Source organism: Emys orbicularis, chromosome 8, assembly GCF_028017835.1.
Source record: "Emys orbicularis isolate rEmyOrb1 chromosome 8, rEmyOrb1.hap1, whole genome shotgun sequence".
Classification (NCBI taxonomy): Eukaryota; Metazoa; Chordata; order Testudines; family Emydidae; genus Emys; species Emys orbicularis.
In genome coordinates this window covers 95,009,920-95,029,251 of record NC_088690.1, presented here as the reverse complement: position 1 = coordinate 95,029,251, position 19,332 = coordinate 95,009,920, and the positions used below count along the sequence as shown (strand labels likewise).

The 19,332-nt window shown below is 43.6% G+C and overlaps 1 protein-coding gene across 2 annotated transcripts in view; it reads right to left on the bottom strand.

The window, feature by feature from the left end:
- Positions 1–9,036: 9,036 nt before the first annotated feature.
- Positions 9,037–19,332, bottom strand: part of JAKMIP2 (janus kinase and microtubule interacting protein 2) — a 43,685-nt gene continuing 33,389 nt past the window's right edge. For both annotated transcript variants that reach the window (XM_065408972.1, XM_065408973.1), the window contains 8 exons: positions 19,186–19,284; positions 18,515–18,568; positions 16,980–17,045; positions 15,917–15,985; positions 13,858–13,935; positions 12,405–12,608; positions 11,154–11,219; positions 9,037–9,087 (listed from right to left, as the gene is read on the bottom strand). In XM_065408972.1, coding sequence (XP_065265044.1) covers positions 9,037–9,087; positions 11,154–11,219; positions 12,405–12,608; positions 13,858–13,935; positions 15,917–15,985; positions 16,980–17,045; positions 18,515–18,568; positions 19,186–19,284 — 687 coding nt within the window. The remainder of the gene's footprint in view (positions 9,088–11,153; positions 11,220–12,404; positions 12,609–13,857; positions 13,936–15,916; positions 15,986–16,979; positions 17,046–18,514; positions 18,569–19,185; positions 19,285–19,332) is intronic.

The following is a 19,332-nucleotide window of genomic DNA, read 5'->3' as shown; positions in this document are numbered from 1 at the left end:
CCGAAGCAAGATGCATTTCTGAGTGCAGAAGGGAGCCAAAGACTCATTGGGAAGTGCAGTGTATTTCAGAAGTTCTAAATAGAGAAGTCAAAGGTTTATTCTGAAACCTGACTTTTTCTCTGCTTTACAAACCCTTGCTTTGACTGACAGAAACCAAATGGTCTTGGGTAAGACAAAAAATCATTTTGTAGAAAACCGAGGCCACGGGTTATCATGAGGTAATGCAACATCACAAAATACAGAGCAGGATCTGGTAGCTCTGACTCATGTGAGCAGGCCCATTGACTTTACTGGCACTACTCACCTGAATGAGGGCTGATGGGTCCAGTCCATAATTTGCCATCTTTAACTGAAGCCTATTATTTCTGTTGGCAGTAGTGCCTGGCCTGAGATTTCACAGGACACTGTGGGTAGTTCTACAGTGCAGTTAGACACATGCAGCTGGCCTATGCCAGCTGACTTGGGCTAAGGGACTGTTTAACTGCAGTGTAGATGTTTGAGCTTTGTCTGCAGCCCAGTTCTGGGACCCTCTGACCTTGCAGAGTTTTAGAGCCTGGGCTCCAGCCCAAGCCCGAACGTCTACACTGCAATTAAAGAACCCGTTAGCCTCAGCCCCACGAGCCTGAGTCAGCTGGCATGGGGCAGCGGCAGGTTTTTAATTGCAGTGCAGACATAACCTGTTTGATAAATGGGTATGAAATTAACTTGTGTTGCCACAGAACAGAGGAAACAGAATCAGAGAGAAGATTTTGTAAAGGTTGTTCAAGAATACAAACAGGGCATAATTGCGTGGGAGACTCTCAATGGTTCTGGCTCCGGAGCTGCAATACTATATTGCTAGCAGCACCTCTGGAAAGCACATATGGTACCTGCTGCATATACTCTTCTACTGCGGGGTTTCCTCTGAACAAAGAACATGCAGTGACATTGCATTTTTTCAGCATGTCCATCTACTGGCCTGTAACAAACATATTCCTGATGCAGAGTTCAGTGGACTCCTTTGCTAAAACAGAATCTTAAAAAGATGAGGTTGTTTTGTAATTTAAATTATTTTAAGGAGAAAAAGCCATTCACAAATAGCTTCCAAACTGGCATGCAGGAAACAAATGAGCCCCCTGTCGTAGAATGGAATACAATACCGCAATTACTCGAATGAATAGTGCTTACACATGTGAGCAGCCCCAGCGGGGTAGACCCTGGGAGATGCCAAGTACCTGAAATTCTCTATGAAATTCACATGTTGCAGAAGCCCACAAGACCTATGCAACATGGCCAAGTGGATAGAACACTGGACTGGGACTCTGGATTTCCCAACTCTGCTACTGGCCCACTGGATGACCTGGGGCAAGTCACCCTATCTGTGCCTCAGTTTCCCCATTTGTAAAATGGGGATGATAATGATACTCCCCTCCTTTGAAAAGTACTTAGAGATCTACTGATGCAAAGCACTGTATAAGAAGTAGATATTATTTAAGTCCAATTTAAGACCTATTTTGAGGGCTTAAGTACTGCACAGATTGTGTGCTGGCCCTTACTATTTTTTTTATTACTGTAGTATGTGGAGTCTCCAGCCAAGATCAAGGCCCCACTATGTTGGCACTGTACAAAAACATAATAAGAGATATTTCTTCCAATTGAAATAGACAAGATAAACAAAGGGGAATGGAAACAGAGGCATGACATTAGTTGTCCAAGTCACATTGCAGGTCAGTGGTAGAGTGGGGAATAGAACTCAACATTTCTGATTCCCATTCCAGTGCCCCAGCCATTAGATAATGCTGCCTTTCTACCCCACCCCACGTCACGTCAGGGGTGAATTTAACTCTCCATGTGAGTTGCAGGTGTTCAGCACTTCTCAAGGTTTGGCCATATGAATAGGACTACATGTGTGAGTAAGAGCCTTATTCAGGTAAGCAGATATGTCTACACGGCGCACTCACTGGGGCAGTGTGTGGGGTCCATGTAGTTATATGCCTCCGTGCAAAGCAGACTGCATCCACACTACAGTTAGCTAGCCTTTCCCTGATGCCTCCTCCTGCATGAGCCTTCTCCTGCTGCCAGAGTTTTTCTCTGGGGTGGGGAAAGGCTCCAACAGCTCTCTGCTGCCGGAGCTTCTCCCCACCACAGGGAGCTGCAGGAGCCTGTCCCCGCTGCCTCTCCCCTGCCAGAGCCTTTCCTGCCTGCAGCAGGGAAAGACTCTGCAGCAGGACACTACATTGCTAAAAATAGCAGTGTAAATGGGGAAACACTGCCTGGGTGTGTAGAAAGCCGTGTAGGATACGTACTCTAAAGTTCTGGCAAATCTTTACTCCCTAAGCAATGCCTCACTTACACTGCTATTGACACTGTGCTAGGGGGCCATGCAGTGTATGTACTCTGCACACCGCTGTAAAGAGTGTGCAGTGTAGACATTCCCTAGGGGTAAGATCAGGTCCTGTGCATTGTAACAGGGAGATAAGTGTTGCATTGAAAGGCAAACTGCTTCTACCGGTCCTTAATTGTGACAAATGACAAGTGATACATTTGTACTGTGTCTAGTAAAGATGCTTTTGCCCAGCTATTACCTATTTTTGGTTCATGCACCATTTGTCAGGGAGCCTGCTGACAAAATCACTTTGACAAACAAAACCGAAATATTCATTACTGTTTCACATGTTCATTAGCATACAATTTTAGACAAGCTTGGAAATCAATGTTCTGTGGGATCAGATAACATAGGCATTCTTCCCCTCCCCCCCGACACATTATTTCTTTCTTCAGCCCCATTCCAGTGATCCTAGATACGTTAGAAGTAATTGTGAAATCAAGTGTGGTCCTTTCTTCAGTGTGTCAGTCTTTAAAATGTATGAAAAGTATCTAACAATGTACGTGTTGTTCTTTATGGATGGATCAATAAGAAAGATAAGGCTACAGCATTGTCAGAAATCCTCATCAGGTCCGTCACCCACATTCTTCCCTTCGTCTGCCCTCCTAGCTGGTGGCATGTTAACATCCCCACCACGTACGACACGATGCCCAGTTCCGCCCATCATGAAACAAAACAGAGTATGTTTTTCCTTTTGTTCACATTGCAGCTGTCATTGTTCCTGAGTTTAAAACCAAAAAGAGAGAGAGAGAGTCCCTGTAGTAAGGAAGCCGGATGATTCAAATTGAATATTTTATTGTCAATATCCCCTCACAGTTTTGAAAAACGTTTCTCCTGCTCTGTCCCTTTAATATTTATTTTTTTCCATGGGGTGTCATTGTTACATTTAATATCCCCCTGCACAGCAGGGATAGATTGTTCTGTTGTAACTTTGGTTCCATGCCCAAGGCCCATTTGTACTTCATCTGCTGATTCTGTTTAAATTTTTTTTTAATATGTTCACAGTTTGTTTCTCCCCCCTCCTTTTTTCTTAGTTTGACATATAGAACTTCATTAAATGCAGCATATATTGTATCTTTAGACAGGAACTGTCAAGTAACAAATCTTGAATAATGGCTTTAAAATACATGGTGGTTGTAGTCTTGGCTACAGGTTGTTGTTGTATTTTTAAATCGGTGTAAACAATGTTCTCTTCTTCATGGGTTTGGAAGCATTTGCCTTTCTAAGGACTTATCTGTGTAGTCTGGCACTCTACAAAATAGAAAAGAAAAACATCTGTATTAGCTAAATGGAGAGATTGCATCTATCTGTCCATCACTCCCTCCCTCCCGCCCACGCACAGGGTTTTGGAGATTTTCCGTTGCTGGAAAGGATTTAGTCAAGAATCTAACACATGGTATTCCTCAACACAGCAAGATATATCCCTCTGCTACCAAAGGCAAGGATTTAGAACCCAACTTCTATACCCTAGAAGTCAATGGGAATGTTGCAATTGATTTTAGTGGAGCAGGGCTTAAGCCAGGTTGCTCTACCAGAGCTGTCTAAAACTTCCACAAGGAGAGAGACATGAAAGCAGGTGGAACTCTCCTGGTTTAAGGACAACCCCCAAGCCCTTTGTTCATGAAACTTTGAAGCGAACTCGGACTGTGTTTTGGATGAACCAGGACCAAGTTTGGGGTTTAGTTTTGAGTCCATCCACCCTGCTTATTACTGATTGGGAAGGATAAGGGACTTTTGCTTAAAACCAGGAAAAACTTGGCATTTTTCTTCTGAGTTTTGCTTTGGGGTTTCAGGTCCATTTAAATTCTGAAACAGAGTGAAATTCACAGGGTGCAAAATCCATGCAAACCGAATGTCCTTGCACATACACACCTTTCCCTCCCAAACCCTCTCAACTAAGGGAATCTCATATCAACAGACTCCCGAGAGTTTTGCACAGATGGATTCTACAGTTTTTCTCCCATTCAAGCACTTTATTTCCTTCTTTGTAACCCTGTCCCCATCGTTCCTGAAAGCAACAGCTGTGATAGCTGTACTGACCCTAGGAGGTCATGAATCCTCATCTGAAATTTCAGCTATGTATGCCCCCAGCTGCTTAAGGGAAGAAGAGATGATAAACTGTAAAGAGAGGTATGGAAAAACGTACTCTTTTTGAACATAAAATGGGTCTCCAGCTACACGTCAAGGAAGTTTTACAAATGGACCTATTTAAAGTCTAAAAATTACAGCATCTAAGAAAAGTGGCATCCAGGAGTACTATGGCAATTGGCAAAGACATTGATCCTTTTGCTTCATGTGCTCCCCCCACCAAATTATAAGAACCATAAAATGATGATATCATATGATTTTTTTAGGACACTACTTTGGGACCCCTTACTCAAATGACCCCAAATTTGCACCACTAACCCTACCCTAAGACCTGATGAGGCAATGCAAATTTCAAGGCAATCTGGGTGTGCATGTGGATGTTAGAGCACTTTGAAAACCAGCTGTTAAATAGTATGCTAGTCTCAACTATAGTGATGCTACCATCCAATGATAATGCAGAGTTGTCTGCCAATGCCTCTCACAGGGCTACCTATGAGAGGGCTACCTCTCCCAAAATGTTCATGTGCTATCTTCCCTGCTCGCAGTAAGGAATGAGCACATCAGGGTGGGGGAGGTAGACTGAGTTGGTGCAAATTGCACCCCTGGGATTTAGACAGAATTGGAAGAAGCCCTTTCAGTATGTTCTGCATTGACATTCCCCTGTACTTTTGTAATTTTTCCATTGTCATGGCAGATTTTCTGTTCTCGACCCAGATTGAGCTGTAAAGTTCATTTCCCCCTCCTTCCTGCTGATCTAAATCCCTCTCCCTGCTCATAGGAAGGCAAGCAGGCAGGGCATGGGTATGAGATCCTAATTTTCTGCATGAAAAACAACAAACGAATGAGTCTCTTCTTTGGATGGGACTTTAGCTATCTGATGGGATATCCTAGAAATGCCAGATTTTGCCACCTGGACACAGCTCCCATAACTACACTTAGGCATGGAGAGGAGCAACAGAGGAAGACGTGAGCATAGATATCTAATCATATTAGACAATCTAGCGCCTACCTTTGAGCATCTGGGCCTGAATGACTGCCTAGACTTTTATGGTTCCCTAAGGCAGGGAAATGTAAGCCTGATTCTGATATCACAGCCTTGTAAATGAGGAGTAACTCCACTGGGCAAAATTCTGCTGTAGTTACACTGGTGTTATACAGAAAGTAACTCTGATTATTTCAGTGACGTGACTGTTCATTTACACCAGTGTAAATAAGAGCTGAATTTGGCCATGTTGTAACATCAGCCAAAGGGTGTGGGAAGAGATGTGTTGGGATAGAGATGGGTGGATCCTGATCCAGTGGAATGGTTCCTAGGTAATTGTTTCAGCCAATGTAAATTAGATTGGCCTTAACGCTGCTCTGATTTACATGGGGTGCCCACTATAATTCCAGCCAATCCATTAGATTGGGAGAAGCATAAAAATGGTTTAGAGTCACCCTTGACTGTCCCCTGGCTCTGTGAGTTCAGTACAGCTGAGAATTCAAGTCTGAGTCCAGCAATTGGCAAACATTCCATTATGTCCTAGAAATCTGAGATGAGTCACTTGTTGAAGGACGACTGTGTGCAAAGGAACAGAAATGATAATCTTCTGCATGGTCTTTACTGGACTGCTAATGAGAAGCTCCAACCTGAAGCACCCTCATCAGCTTTCTCTAGCCAGACATTATCTGGATGGACGAGCTCTCCATATAGGTCACTCTGGCATAAATGCAATTACCGAATATGGTGGTTACAATGTACTCAACTTTGCTTCTGATTTTTCCTTCCCATGTGACTGTGCTTTCATCTCCTCCTCTAAAGCAGAGGGAGGAGGTGACATGTCTGGGAGCAGGAATTTAGACTGACTTTCAATATGTTGTGGAAATAATTAGGAGACTGTAATTTGAAAGTCACCATGTAACCCAGGCATACAAATACTCTCTGAAGAGTTTCTTCTGGCAGGCAGCCACTCAGTGTTAAAGGGCATGTTTAAAAGATTTCCATAGGCTCTCAGACAATAAGGAGTCAGGAATCTCATTTAGAAACTGTAGGCAGTTTTCTAATTTAGGGAATGTGTATTTCTAAAGATGTTGGCTTACACCTACGGCTTCTGAAAAGCCTTTCTGTGAAACTCTAATTCTGTGGCTCTTCCGTCCTATTTCTATACCAGAAAATCCCCCCTCCCTTTCTCTCTGGCACTCTAATAACATGTATAAATTCTCATGAAATTTTCATTAATCCGTCTAAACTGGGAGCTGGAATTTTCCTGTGCTAATTGAAATGAAATTTTTTAACCAGCTCTAAATGTTTTTTCAATGAAAAAATGGCTTTTTTTTTTTGGTCATGTTGAAATTTCTGTCAGCCATTTTGATGACATTTGGGGGTTTTTGTTGAAAAAATGAAAAATTTTGGCTTAACATTTTTGGATTTTTTTTTTAATTTTGTGGATTTTTTTTCTTCATAAACCTGAAAACTTTTGAACAAATATTTCAATGCAAATGAAAACTTTTTGATTTTTATTGAAAATTTTGCTGGCACAAAGTACATTCCCTGATCAGTGCTAACGCTGATGCAAAATGCAATTTGCACAGCACGCTAGGTGCACCACACTGCAAGATTGGCAAAGATAGTATATAGAGCAGTATAAACGAGTCATTGTCAGTATGAAATTTTAGTTTGCACTGACTTTGCTAGTGCTTTTTATGTAGCCTGTTGTAAAACTAGGCAAATATCTAGCTGAGTTGATGTATCCCCTAGAAGACTGCTGTGTACCCCCAAGGTCTAACTTGCTCTTAAAAATCTCCAGTGACAGAGACTCCACAACCTACCTAGGCAATTTATTCCAGTGCTTAACTATCCTGACAGTTAGGAAGTTTTTCCTAATGTCCAACCTAAACCGCCCTTGCTGCAATTTAAGCCCATTGCTTCTTGTCCTATCCTCAGAGGTTAACAAGAACAATTTTTCTCCATCCTCCTCATAACAACCTTGTATGTACTTGAAAACTGTTATCATGTTCCCTCTCAGTCTTTTCTTCTCCAGACTAAACAAACCCAATTTTTTCAATCTTCCCTCATAGGTCATGTTTTCTAGACCTTTTAATAATTTTTGTTGCTCATCCCTGGACTTCCTCCAATTTGTCCACATCTGGAGTATTGATACTCCGGTTGAGACCTAATCAGCGCAGAGTAGAGCAGAAGAATTACTTCCCGTGTCTTGCTTACAACACTCCTGATAATGCATCCCAGAATATTTGCTTTTTTTTGCAATAGTGTTACACTGTTGACTCATATTTAGCTTGCATCTGAAGAAGTGAGGTTCTTACCCACGAAAGCTTATGCTCCCAATACTTCTGTTAGTCTTAAAGGTGCCACAGGACCCTCTGTTGCTTTTTCATATTTAGCTTGTGATTCACAATGACCCCCAGATCCCTTTCCACAGTACTCCTTCCTAGGGAGTCATTCCCCCAATTTGCATGTGTGCAACTGATTGTTCCTTCTTAGTGGAGTACTTTGTATTTGTCCTTATTGAATTTCATCCTATTTACTTCAGATCATTTCTCCAGTTTATCCAGATCATTTTGAATTTTAATCCTATCCTCCAAAGCACTTGCAACTCCTCCCAGCTTGGTATTGTCTTCAAACTTTATAAGTGTACTCTCTATGCCATTATCTAAATCATTGATGAAGATATTGAACAGAACTGGACCCAGAACTGATCCCTGAAGGACCCCACTCGACATGACCTTCCAGCTTGACTGTGAATAACCTCAAAATACGTCCCAGCTGCTGTGCTGGATCATCTTTCAGAAGTTTTGCGTCAGGAACTTCCAGTCAGTGGCTGGGATACCACAATGCAATCCCCTAAAAGCTGTTTGCCAGAGCCAGGAAATATATTTAAAATGTTGGTAACTCCAAAATGGGACAGTCAACTGTTTGGAAGAGCCAGGGATATAGACCTATCAAAAAACATGCTGCGGATTGGGATGTGCCCTGAAGATCACCCAGTTTGGGCTCTGTCTGGCCAACGGTAAGGGAATCCCAGTCAATGTGGCTCCTTGTGTGTTAGCACTCCTCACAAGAGCAAGGAATTGCAGGAACAGGCCATAAGGACTATTGTCTTGAGCGTCTCAGTTGATCTCAGCTGCTTAAACCATAAAGGGCTTATAAGTTATAACCAACACCTTGAATTGCAGCTGAAATGAACTGTGTAAGCCAGTGTGAAATGGAGAACTGGTGAAATGTGTTCCCTGTGCAGCCCCACTTTGAATTTCTTCAGGTGGTGCTCTGAACAGTGCATTGCATTAATCCAGACTGGAGGCAACAAAGACATGGAGAGCAACCAAACGTGATAGCTGCTTGATAGTCCTGTACCTTAACCACAAGACTGCCATTCTTCCTTCCGTGATCTGAAGACTGTTAAGTTTAAAAACTCAAGGCAGACCCTCAGCTAGCGTAAACTGACATAATGCCACTGAAGTCAGTGTACCCAGATTGACTTATACCAACTGAGGATCTGGCCTTCATTTAATAAGAATCTATGGGACAAACACTAGTTTCATGGAAATATATGAAGCAGCCTTACCTTTCCAGAGGCACATTGACATCAAGGCCAAAGAATAAAGGCAAGAGAGAAGAACAAGAATAGAAACAGAAACTGCAGAAGAAAAAAGAAGATTATGTAAAAAAAAATATTGCTGTAGTGTCTTAAGGATCAGAGCTAGTTCTCTTTGCAATTCATATGACAATGATAAACTCAGTTTAATATGAGATCCGAAATAATTATGCATGCAGAAAACATGTTTTCCAGTTGTGTCTGCAAATACCAACCCCTCTTCCTGGTGTGAAAAAACTAGACTGTATCATTTTTTTTTAACTCATCAGCAAAATGAATGCACCCAACACCACATGGCAACACTGGGCCAGATCTTCTGCTGCTTTAAATCAATGTAGCGTCACTGAAGTCACAAACTGGTGCTGATTTATACCAACAGAGCATCTGGCACCTGGTTTCTAAAATGGCGCCCACTATCCATACTAGTAAACATGCTAAGATCGTGGATACATGATGTAACACTGACCTTAATCAGACATATCCCTCATACTGAACTATTAATAACTGACCCTTGGATCTCTTCCATCATGATCCTTGCTCTTCTAGTGGGATGGGAATGTTTGTGGTTTGAAGCCCCCTTTGAAAATGTGGCCATCCAATGTCTTCCATCACAGTTCTCCATTGAACCATGTCACAAGTTTTGTTTTGTTTTGTTTTTCAAATCAAAGGTTACAATGTAATAAACTCCCAATTTCTGATCCATTTTCTGCCTGTGAATGAATGTATTATATACTCGGGCTCATGCCCTTGATTTCTATTGAACATCACCGAAACTTTGGCAGCAAAGTGGAAAAAGAAGAGTTTGTTTAGCTAAGGGGTTAAAATATATGTTTATTCCATTATTAATCGGATTACTGTTATACTAAATGGTTTTTGGTGAAGAATTGGCTACTGTCACAGTTTCAATGCCCCTGAGATTTATTATTTATTATGCTTTGTTTTGCTTGTTAAGTAAATTGGTCATGTTCCTCTAGACATAGTTTAAAGGAAGTTGTGAAGACAAAAATGAGCATTCAGATCCACAACAGACTTTATTTCATCATCAGGCACAGGAGGTGGGATCATCTTCTAGCCATTTAGCAACTTTTGAATTAGTTGGCTGCTTAGTGCATTTTGGGTCTCAATTGGATTGACTGCAGTGAACCCGTGATTAGGCCCACTGTGTTTCATTTCAGGAACGTATATACAAAGTCAATAAGCAAAAAATCTTCAATTTCTATTGATGCCACAGTTCAGTTAGGGGGCAGGATTCTGGTAACCTTAGTCACATTGTGTTCTATCTTACTCCAGTCCCCACTGATTTCAACGTGGGTAATGGTATCAGAATCTGGCCCTAAACTTGTACGAACAAGGGGCACAATCTGGAAATCTTAACTCCGTTTCATTCAATTCTTAACGTTGGCAAAATTCACCTTGATTTCAATGGGAGTTTTGCCTGCATATCAAGAGACTTGGGTAATAACCGAGTAAGGATCTCAGCATTTGCCTCAACATTGTTTGCCACATAATCATATTTTAAATAAGATGTTTATAATTTAATATAAAAGTATTGTTTCCTTAAGGCAGTGTTTCCCAAACTTGGGACGCCGCTTGTGCAGGGAAAGCCCCTGGCGGGCCAGGCCGGGTTGTTTACCTGCCGCGTCCGCAGGTCCGGCCGATTGCGGCTCCCACTGGTTCACCGCTCCAGGCCAATGGGAGCTGCTGGAAGCGGCGCGGGCCGAGGGACATACTGGCTGCCGCTTCCAGCAGCTCCCATTGGCCTGGAGCAGTGAACCGAGGCCACTAGGACCTGCGATCGGCCGGACCTGCGGACGCGGCAGGTAAACAACCCGGCCCGGCCTGCCAGGGGCTTTCCCTGCACAAGCGGCGTCCCAAGTTTGGGAAACACTGCCTTAAGGGAATAGAGAGTTTGCAGGAAGGGGAAAAACAGATCTGAGATTGTCTGGCTATAATGAAAGACATAAAATGGAAAGAAAATGAAGTGGAAAGAGAGACACTAACATAGTCCAGTTAGGTCAGCAAATACTTTTTTGATTTTTAGTCTAAAAAAATTGTCTCAGACCCAATAAAGCTGATCTGATTCTTTTAAAATATGTAAAACAACCCACCTTTTCCTCTAGGTCCTTGATCTGTCTCTTCTGGACATCAGTTTTATCTTCTAAATCTCGGATCCTCTAGAAATATAAAGCAAACAAACCAACTCCAGACTCTGAATGCACAGAAGAGAAAATGTTAACTGTTTTGCTCAGCTGAACAAATCACCCACTTGGGATGAATTTTAAAGATCCTGGAAATGAACAACTAAGGAATCCAGCCAGTTCTGTATTGGCATGAAATCCTTTGTCACTCACTATTCCTCCTCCGCCCCCCCTTGATTTGCCATGCCCACAGCAGTGCACAGTGATCTCTGAAAATGAAAGGGGTTAAATGCAATGATTATGTCCCAGAGAGATCAATTAGCAACTGCCCACTTTGGGAGGGGAGGAGATTAGAAAGAAAATCCCTTTCACCACCTATTTGAAGAAAGTCATCAAAGTGCTGGAACAATTTTGATAGTGGGGGGGGCTGAGAGCCATGGAATCAAACTGTAACCCCTGTATATAATGGAAACCACTTCAACCAGGGAGTGTGGCCCCTAGTTCCAGCATTTATGCAAGTCGGTCTTATCTGTGCACTGTTCGCAGGGCCGGCTCTACCATTTTTGCTGCCCCAAGCCAAAAAAAACCCAAACAAAAAAAAACCGCTTGGACTGCCGCCGCCCGAACTGCCGAAGCGCAAAAAAAAAAAAAAGCTGACCGGATTCTGCCGCCCCAAGAATGGACGGAATGCCGCCCCTTAGCATGTGCTGCCCCAGGCACGTGCTTGCTCTGCTGGTGCCTGGAGCCGGCCCTGACTGTTCGTAGCTGACACTGATACTGTTACGTATCGTAGGATACTCTTTAAGAACGCTTTTGATTTTAAGGCCAGAAGGGGCCATTAGATCATCAGTCTGACCTTCTTCATAACAGAGGACAGAGAATTTCATCCAGTCACTCCTGCATTGAGCCCAATAACTTATATTTGAGGATTGTGCTACGAGGCTGGATTCATGAAACAGGAAATAGGAAGAGAGAGTTGTTAGGTTTTGAACCTTAAAAGGCAAAATATTCCCACAGCCTCCACAAAGAAGAGAGTGAAACCGGCATTTGTATGCATAGTGCAGGTATTTATATGCCCTAGACAACTCAGCAGTGAAAACCAGGCCAACTGAACCAGGATCTCTCATAAGCTAGGGAGAAACATTGGACCATAATCTGCATTCTTACACAGCAAAATAGCATGGATGTATTTGTTCTAAGATCTTGGTCCTTGTGCACTACCTGATGTGCCTGCTGTAGCAGCTCCATCCTCTCCTGAAGAATCTGGCAGTCGTATTCTCTGCTTTTCCTCAGCATCTGCCGTCTTAACTTTTCTACGGCTGTCCTCAGCTCCTCCTGTTGCTTTTCACTTAGCAGTTCCCCAAACTTTATCACCGTTTCTTGCTGCAAAGCATTGTACAAGGTAGCTTCAAGCTCCTGGATTCTCTAGTTGATGGAACACCAAAAGTTGGTTAGAGATGGAACATTGTACCAAATATAGCTGGGATTTTTTTCTGGTCGTAGATTCAGGCGTCTACATACATAGAAGAACCTTCCTAGGTATAAGTGTGTGCAAGATTGAAAAGAAGAGCTGGTCAAAAATGTTTCAATGTTTTGGCAAAAAATGTCCATTTTTTTCAATGACGTTTTCATTGAAATTCATAATTGTGAAATGTTTCAAACAGCTACGGTGCTGGTCAAAACTGGGATGGAATTTTCATGAGCATTTTCACCAGTTTTTTTCTAAAATCACAAATCAAAATACTGAGGAAAATTTCATTGACATTTACATTGTGAATTGTTTTGACCATCTCTGTTAAAAAGGAATATGGGTGAAAGATCAGCATGCCAGGATACACATTTCTCTCTCAAGTCTTAGTCTTGCTAATACATGAACATGTTCATTAATGCAGGGTTGGGTAGCCCTGCATTCTCTGCTCAACACTTTATCCTTTGCTCTTATACACGAAACGCTCCAAAGCTGCGCTCAGCAGGTATAAGCCCTGTATACAACAGATTTTGCTGGGCTGGTATTTTCCAATAAAATCAGTTCAATTTGTGGTATACTATCTTCTCACTATGACAGGGGTGGCCAGACTTACTGACCCTCCAAGCTGCATATGACAATCTTCAGAAGTTCGAGAGCTAGGCGCACCTACCAGGGCTCAGGGCTTCAGCCCTGCTCCTGCTGAAGCCCTGAGACCCCCTCTCCACTGGGCAGAAGCCCCTACCCCACCATCCCACTGCAAAGCAGAGCTCCTGAGCTCCCCCCCCCAGTCTGGTAGGGAGGAAAGGAGGGGGAATGGGGGGGCTACGTGAACTGCATTTTAACTGTAAAAGAGCCGCGGTTTGGCCACTTCTGCACTATGACATTCACTAAAGGAGATATTTAAATATTCCTGCACATGTCTAGTTCTGGTTGTCTGCAAGACTCCAACTGGGCAAGGTGACTCTAATGAATGACATCTACTGTTAACTCCTAAGAGTTTCTACTTTAGAGTATCCGGCTTCTCATGATGTGAAGAGGCCAAGTACCATGTTGAGGCTGTGCAGACTGCAAGATGGTGGTTTAGCAGCATGGAGAAAGGCAGATGTGAAAAAGTTAGGAAGGATGTGCAAAACCCTCACTCCCCCTGAACCAATATGAATCTATGTCCTGTTATGGCGTGTGCTGTAGCATTTTCCTTGTACATACCATATATGCTTGGTCAAGAGCTTGCTTCCTGTAGTCTAATTCTTCCTCCAAATAACCTTTTATTTTGCAAAACTGCTCCTACAATGAATAATAATTTTGACAGAAAAAATGAATTGTTAGTTAACATGCCATGGAAAGTATTATTTGATCAACCACAGATGTCTGATGGGAGCAGGAATTTATGAGATCTGTCAGTAATGGAGACCTTGCATGGTTGTTAATATCAGATTAATATCTAGCAAAGTCTGAAGGAAAAACAATTATGTTTGCTTTGGTAAGGTAATAGAGTACAAATGTGCTCTGGTCTATACTGGAGTAACTCCAGAATTTGAACCATTATGATGAGTGGCGTAGCCAGCCTTTAAGTGGAGGGGGAGCAAACCTAAAAAAGGCGCCCCCCTTGGCTCCTCCTCTGGCCACGCCCCCCGGCTCCTCCTCTGGCCGCTCCACGCCCCCCTGCTTGGCTGGCTCCTCCGGCCGCCCCGCCCCTCCCCCCCCCATGGCTCCTCCGGCTGCGGCTGCCCGGCCGCCATGCTGTGACCCCCTTGCTCCTCCGGCCGCGGCTGCTGGCCTATCGCCAGCCTGCGCCCCCCTCCTCGCTCCTCCGGCCACGGCTGCCGGCCCGTCACCAGCCTGTGTGCCCCCCTCGCTCCTCCAGCCGCGGCTGCCGGGCCACAGCCAGCCTGCGCCGCCCTCCTGCTCCTCCGGCCGCGGCTGCCAGCCCGCTGCCAGCCTGTGCCCCCACCTCGCTCCTCCGGCCGTGGCTGCTGGCCTGCCGCCAGCCTGCGCCCGCCCCTCGCTCCTCTGGCCACGGCTGCCGGGCCACAGCCAGCCTGCGCCCCCCCCCCTTCTCCGGCTGCGCCCCCCTCCCCCCCCACTCCTCCGGCCGCTTTTGCAAAGGCACCGCTTTTGCAAAGTGTGCTGAGGGGAAGCGGCTGCTTCCTCTGCACCCCGCTAGCTACGCTATTGATTATGATTACTTTACAGTCCATGTAAACTTGTTAATCTTTTAGGTATATTACTTTCTCCAGTTAAGGAGACTAAGGGCTGGTCCACACTAAGCCCCCAGTTCGAACTAAGATACGCAACTTCAGCTACGTGAATAACGTAGCTGAAGTCAAAGTATCTTAGTTCGAACTTAAAGGTACTTACCGCGGGTCCACACGCGGCAGGCAGGCTCCCCCATCGACTCCGCCTACTCCTCTCGCGGAGCAGGATTACCGGTGTCGACGGCGAGCACTTCCGGGATCGATTTATCGCGTCTAGACAAGACGCGATAAATCGATCCCAGAAGATCGATTGCTTGCCGCCGAACCAGCGGGTAAGTATAGACGTACCCTAAGAGAGAAGCCAAATCCTGACCTTGCTGAAGTTATACTGAGCACAATTCAGCTATGAGCGCCTTGCCTTTAAAATATTAAGGATTTAAAGCAGGAGTAGTCAAGAGGCAGACCATGGGCCAAATCTGGGTTGCCAGATGCTTTTGAACAGACCTCAAAATATTTTTATTATTATTGTCATTATTTTTTATTATTTTCTCTGGAGTCTGGACCTTGTCTATACCTTGACCAAGAAATTTGGACCTTTACAAAAAACAATTGATTACCCCGATTTAAAGTGTGTTTAAACAACATAGTGTTACAATTCAGGGTTTTTTTTCTACTTAAATTTCTCCATGCCAGTCGATACATGCCATGTATTTAGTCTGTGAGCGATGTGAGGCAAGAATCATGACTATTTGCCTTTCTGAAAAGCACCCAGCAAACTCTGAGCCCTATATCCATAATAATAATCAATTAGCACCATGTAAAGGTGAAAACAGACAGGATCAGAGATGAACATTGATAGCATTTAATCATGAAAAATCCCGCTTCACTCTCTCACAATTATTAAATGCAAAGCAAATTAATAACAACAATGTTATGGATTCACCAGTGATCAAGAAGATATAATTCATTTTATTTGCCAAAAGATTATTTTTTTCTGACTCTCTGGGACATCAAATATTTGGATATATTCAGTGGTTTGTTACAGATAGATATCAAAAACGTTTGCCTACCATGTCACTTTCCAGTTCCATCATCTTCTGGTGTAGAGCTGCTTCAGCCCCTTCAATCTGCTGGATCCACTAGAGGGTGCAAAACACAGAGATGTAACCCCCAGCACTTGCAACTAAAGTGCCCAATGACAAACAGGACCCCGCCAAAATGCTTCCCCTCTATTTTGCCTGATTACAGTAACCAGAAGGCCAAGTCCCCTTACTAAGGCTGTGCTACTATAGCACAAAATAGCTTTACAGATGGCTTCGACAGCTACTTGGAAATTCCATTGGCATAGGGGGAACCCCTGAGTGGCAAAGAGCTGGCTATGCTGGCATTATGCCACTCTTTCCTTTGTCACCCCTTTTATCTGAGCTGCAAAAACAAATCAGTTGAAACAGAAATATTTCAGATGAGATTTTTCAGAACCAAGTAGGAGGTTTTGACACACAGTTCTTATTTACTTCAATGGGAATTGTGTGTCTATATCCCTTAGGTGGCTTAGAGAATCTCAGCCTTCCAGTCCACTGCTAGTTTTACCATATATGGTCGATGGCTTTCTATAACTTTCCTCTATAAAGTTTACAGTCACTACTTACATTTGGTGTGGAAGCTGCATTTGTTACAGATCTAAATTCATAGCTTAGGATCAGGAGTGCTGCCAGCTTTTCTGCCGCCCTAGGCGGCGGAAGGTCCCGCCCCGAAATGCCACCCCCCACAGAGGCGGCGGAAGGTCCCGCCGCCAAAATACCGCCGTGGTCGCTGCCCCCCAAATTGTACTGCACTAGGCAACTGCCTAGGTCGCCTAATGGGTTGCGTCGGCCCTGCTTAGGATAGAGCTAGACTAGAAACTTCTTCAGGTATGGTAATGTCAGTGAGGGTGTGATTCTTTTATACCAGTTCTATACAGGCACCTTTTCTAGTATGGATGCAGTTATACCTGCAATAAAGTGCATTTGTTGGGATAGCTTATTGACTTTGGGGAAGCAGTATAAGCTATGCCAGCAAAAGTATTCCAGCAAGCCTTTTTTACTGTAGAATAGGCCTTTAATAGTTGAGAGACAAGCACCACAGAAATTGTACCTTTTCTGCCAAGGATAACACAGTGCTAGCTTGAATGATAGCCACTTGCTCTTCATTTCTTAAATTCTGTAAAGTGAAAAAGAAGAAAACCAAGCTAAGGAAGGGATAGCAGTTTTCTAAAAGCATATTTATATCGTTAGAAGAAAATCCACATTCTGTTCTCACTTTCCACAGTTTGCATGGAACTCTGTCATGTCTTGCACAGAGCATTACACAAACAAACAAACAAGCACATTAACAGGTGTCAATGAATACAGAGTGTACAGTCTATTGATTATTTATAGCTAGGATCTTCAAAGGAACCTGACCAAGTGAGGTGTCCAAATCTCATGTAAATTCAATAGGAGCTGGGTGTCTAGCTCCCTAAGGACCCTTTGAGAATCCTATCCTACCTTGGGAAAGGTGACGACCTCTACCTTTCTGCATAATGCTAACCTGTGCAGACTGACTGGACGTGCCAATCCAAAGGTATATGATGTAAAATGCAGAATAAAACTAGACTCCTTATAAACAGGATGAGCTGATTCTCCCCTCAGGCCTGGTCTACACTAACCCCCAAATTCGAACTAAGGTACGCAACTTCAGCTACGTGAATAACGTAGCTGAAGTCGACATACCTTAGTTCGAACTTACCGCGGTTCAGACGCGTCAGGCAGGCTCCCCGTCGACTCCGCGGTACTCCTCTCGCCGAGCTGGAGTACCGCAGTCGACGGCGAGCGCTTCCGGGATCGATTTATCGCGTCCAGACCAGACGCGATAAATCGAACCCGGAAGTTCGATTGCCAGCTGTCGAACTACCACGGTAGTGTAGACCTGGCCTCAGTTACACTGGTTAATTTACACTGGTGTAACTTCATTGGAATTAGTGGAGTTACTTCTGATTTACACCAGCATGAGTGAGGTCCACAGCTGAGTAGGTACTGATATTGCTTTCATTTGAATTTCCTGTACAGTTTCTTAAAGTGAATTTAGTGCTGTCAAAGGGGGCTAGTTTGACAGTCCTGGGAACTGACGTCTGTTTATCTATATGGCAGGGACTAAATAGGCAGCAGCACTGTGACCCTTCTTTACAAAGCCCTTTGACACACCCTCCACCATGTTCTGGCAGGCTCAGGGTCCATGGGATAATGTATATTCTTGCCCATTTAATTCCTGGTCTGTCTCCTGAAGTTGCTAGTAGGGGCACCATAAGGCTAATTGAGATGTGGTGTGGTCAGCTCAGACCACCAATTCAATTCACACAGGCTACTAAATGACTATCAAATACCAATGACAGTTAGACTGGAGCTATATTCAGTTTGGTGACCCAGAGATTAAAGGCTCAATATCCAATTACCAATCCCCTGATGCCCCCAGCTCCCCCAAATCCTTAACTTCTGGAAATAACAAGACCCTTTATTAGAATGATCCTTATAACCTGACTCTTGAACAAATAATCATATGGTAAATATACTGTCATACTTTTCTCCAATTTTACTGGTGCTACTTTACAAAATATCAGCCTACCAGGAAAGCTAGCCAGGACTCTGACTTACCCCATTGTCACCCAAGATGTCTAACTGCTTTATGAGGTCTGGAATGCTGACATCCTACAACACAGAATAACATAAAGGTGTCAGATGCATGTTTAATCATGGTGGTGGTATCTGGCCCCTGGGAACAGGACCGAGATCAACAAAACATTTTGTAATAGCAAATAGCCCTGAGATATTAACGATTTTCAGACACTGCTGATTTCAGCTGTCTCTGAACCAGTGATTACCAATATGGGTATGGATCCTATTCCCCCTGAGCCATCTTGAACTCTTAGGGCTTGTCTACATGGGGACATCCAGGAAAATTAATCCAAATTGACAAAAAGTGTGACTTTGAAGTGGATTAGTTAAACCACATTAAACCCCCGTGTGAACACCCTCATTCAGAATTAAGTGAATTAAGATAAACCAAACTAAGGACACTTTAATTCTGAATAACAGCATCCACAGATGGATTTAATGTGGTTTAACTAATCCACTTCAAAGTCACACCTTTAATTAATTTTCCTGGATGTGTCTGTGTAGACAAGCTCTTACTTAATACTCAGGCCACATGGTTAAAGTTTGGCAAAGTAATAAACAACAGAAAACAGGGTCTCATAATGGGAAATGCTGGGCAATCTTAGTTAAAGGTGGAGCTGAAAGCTCTGCCTATAGTAATGTTAACATACCTTGACACCTTCTTTCATACAGTAGATCTGCAGAGCGCTTACACCATCTGAGAATGGGTGGATTTGGAGATTAAATGGTGGGGACCGTCTTTCTCTTTCCTTTGAACATATTGGAAATGCACAGGAGAATGTGTTAGAATGAATAAG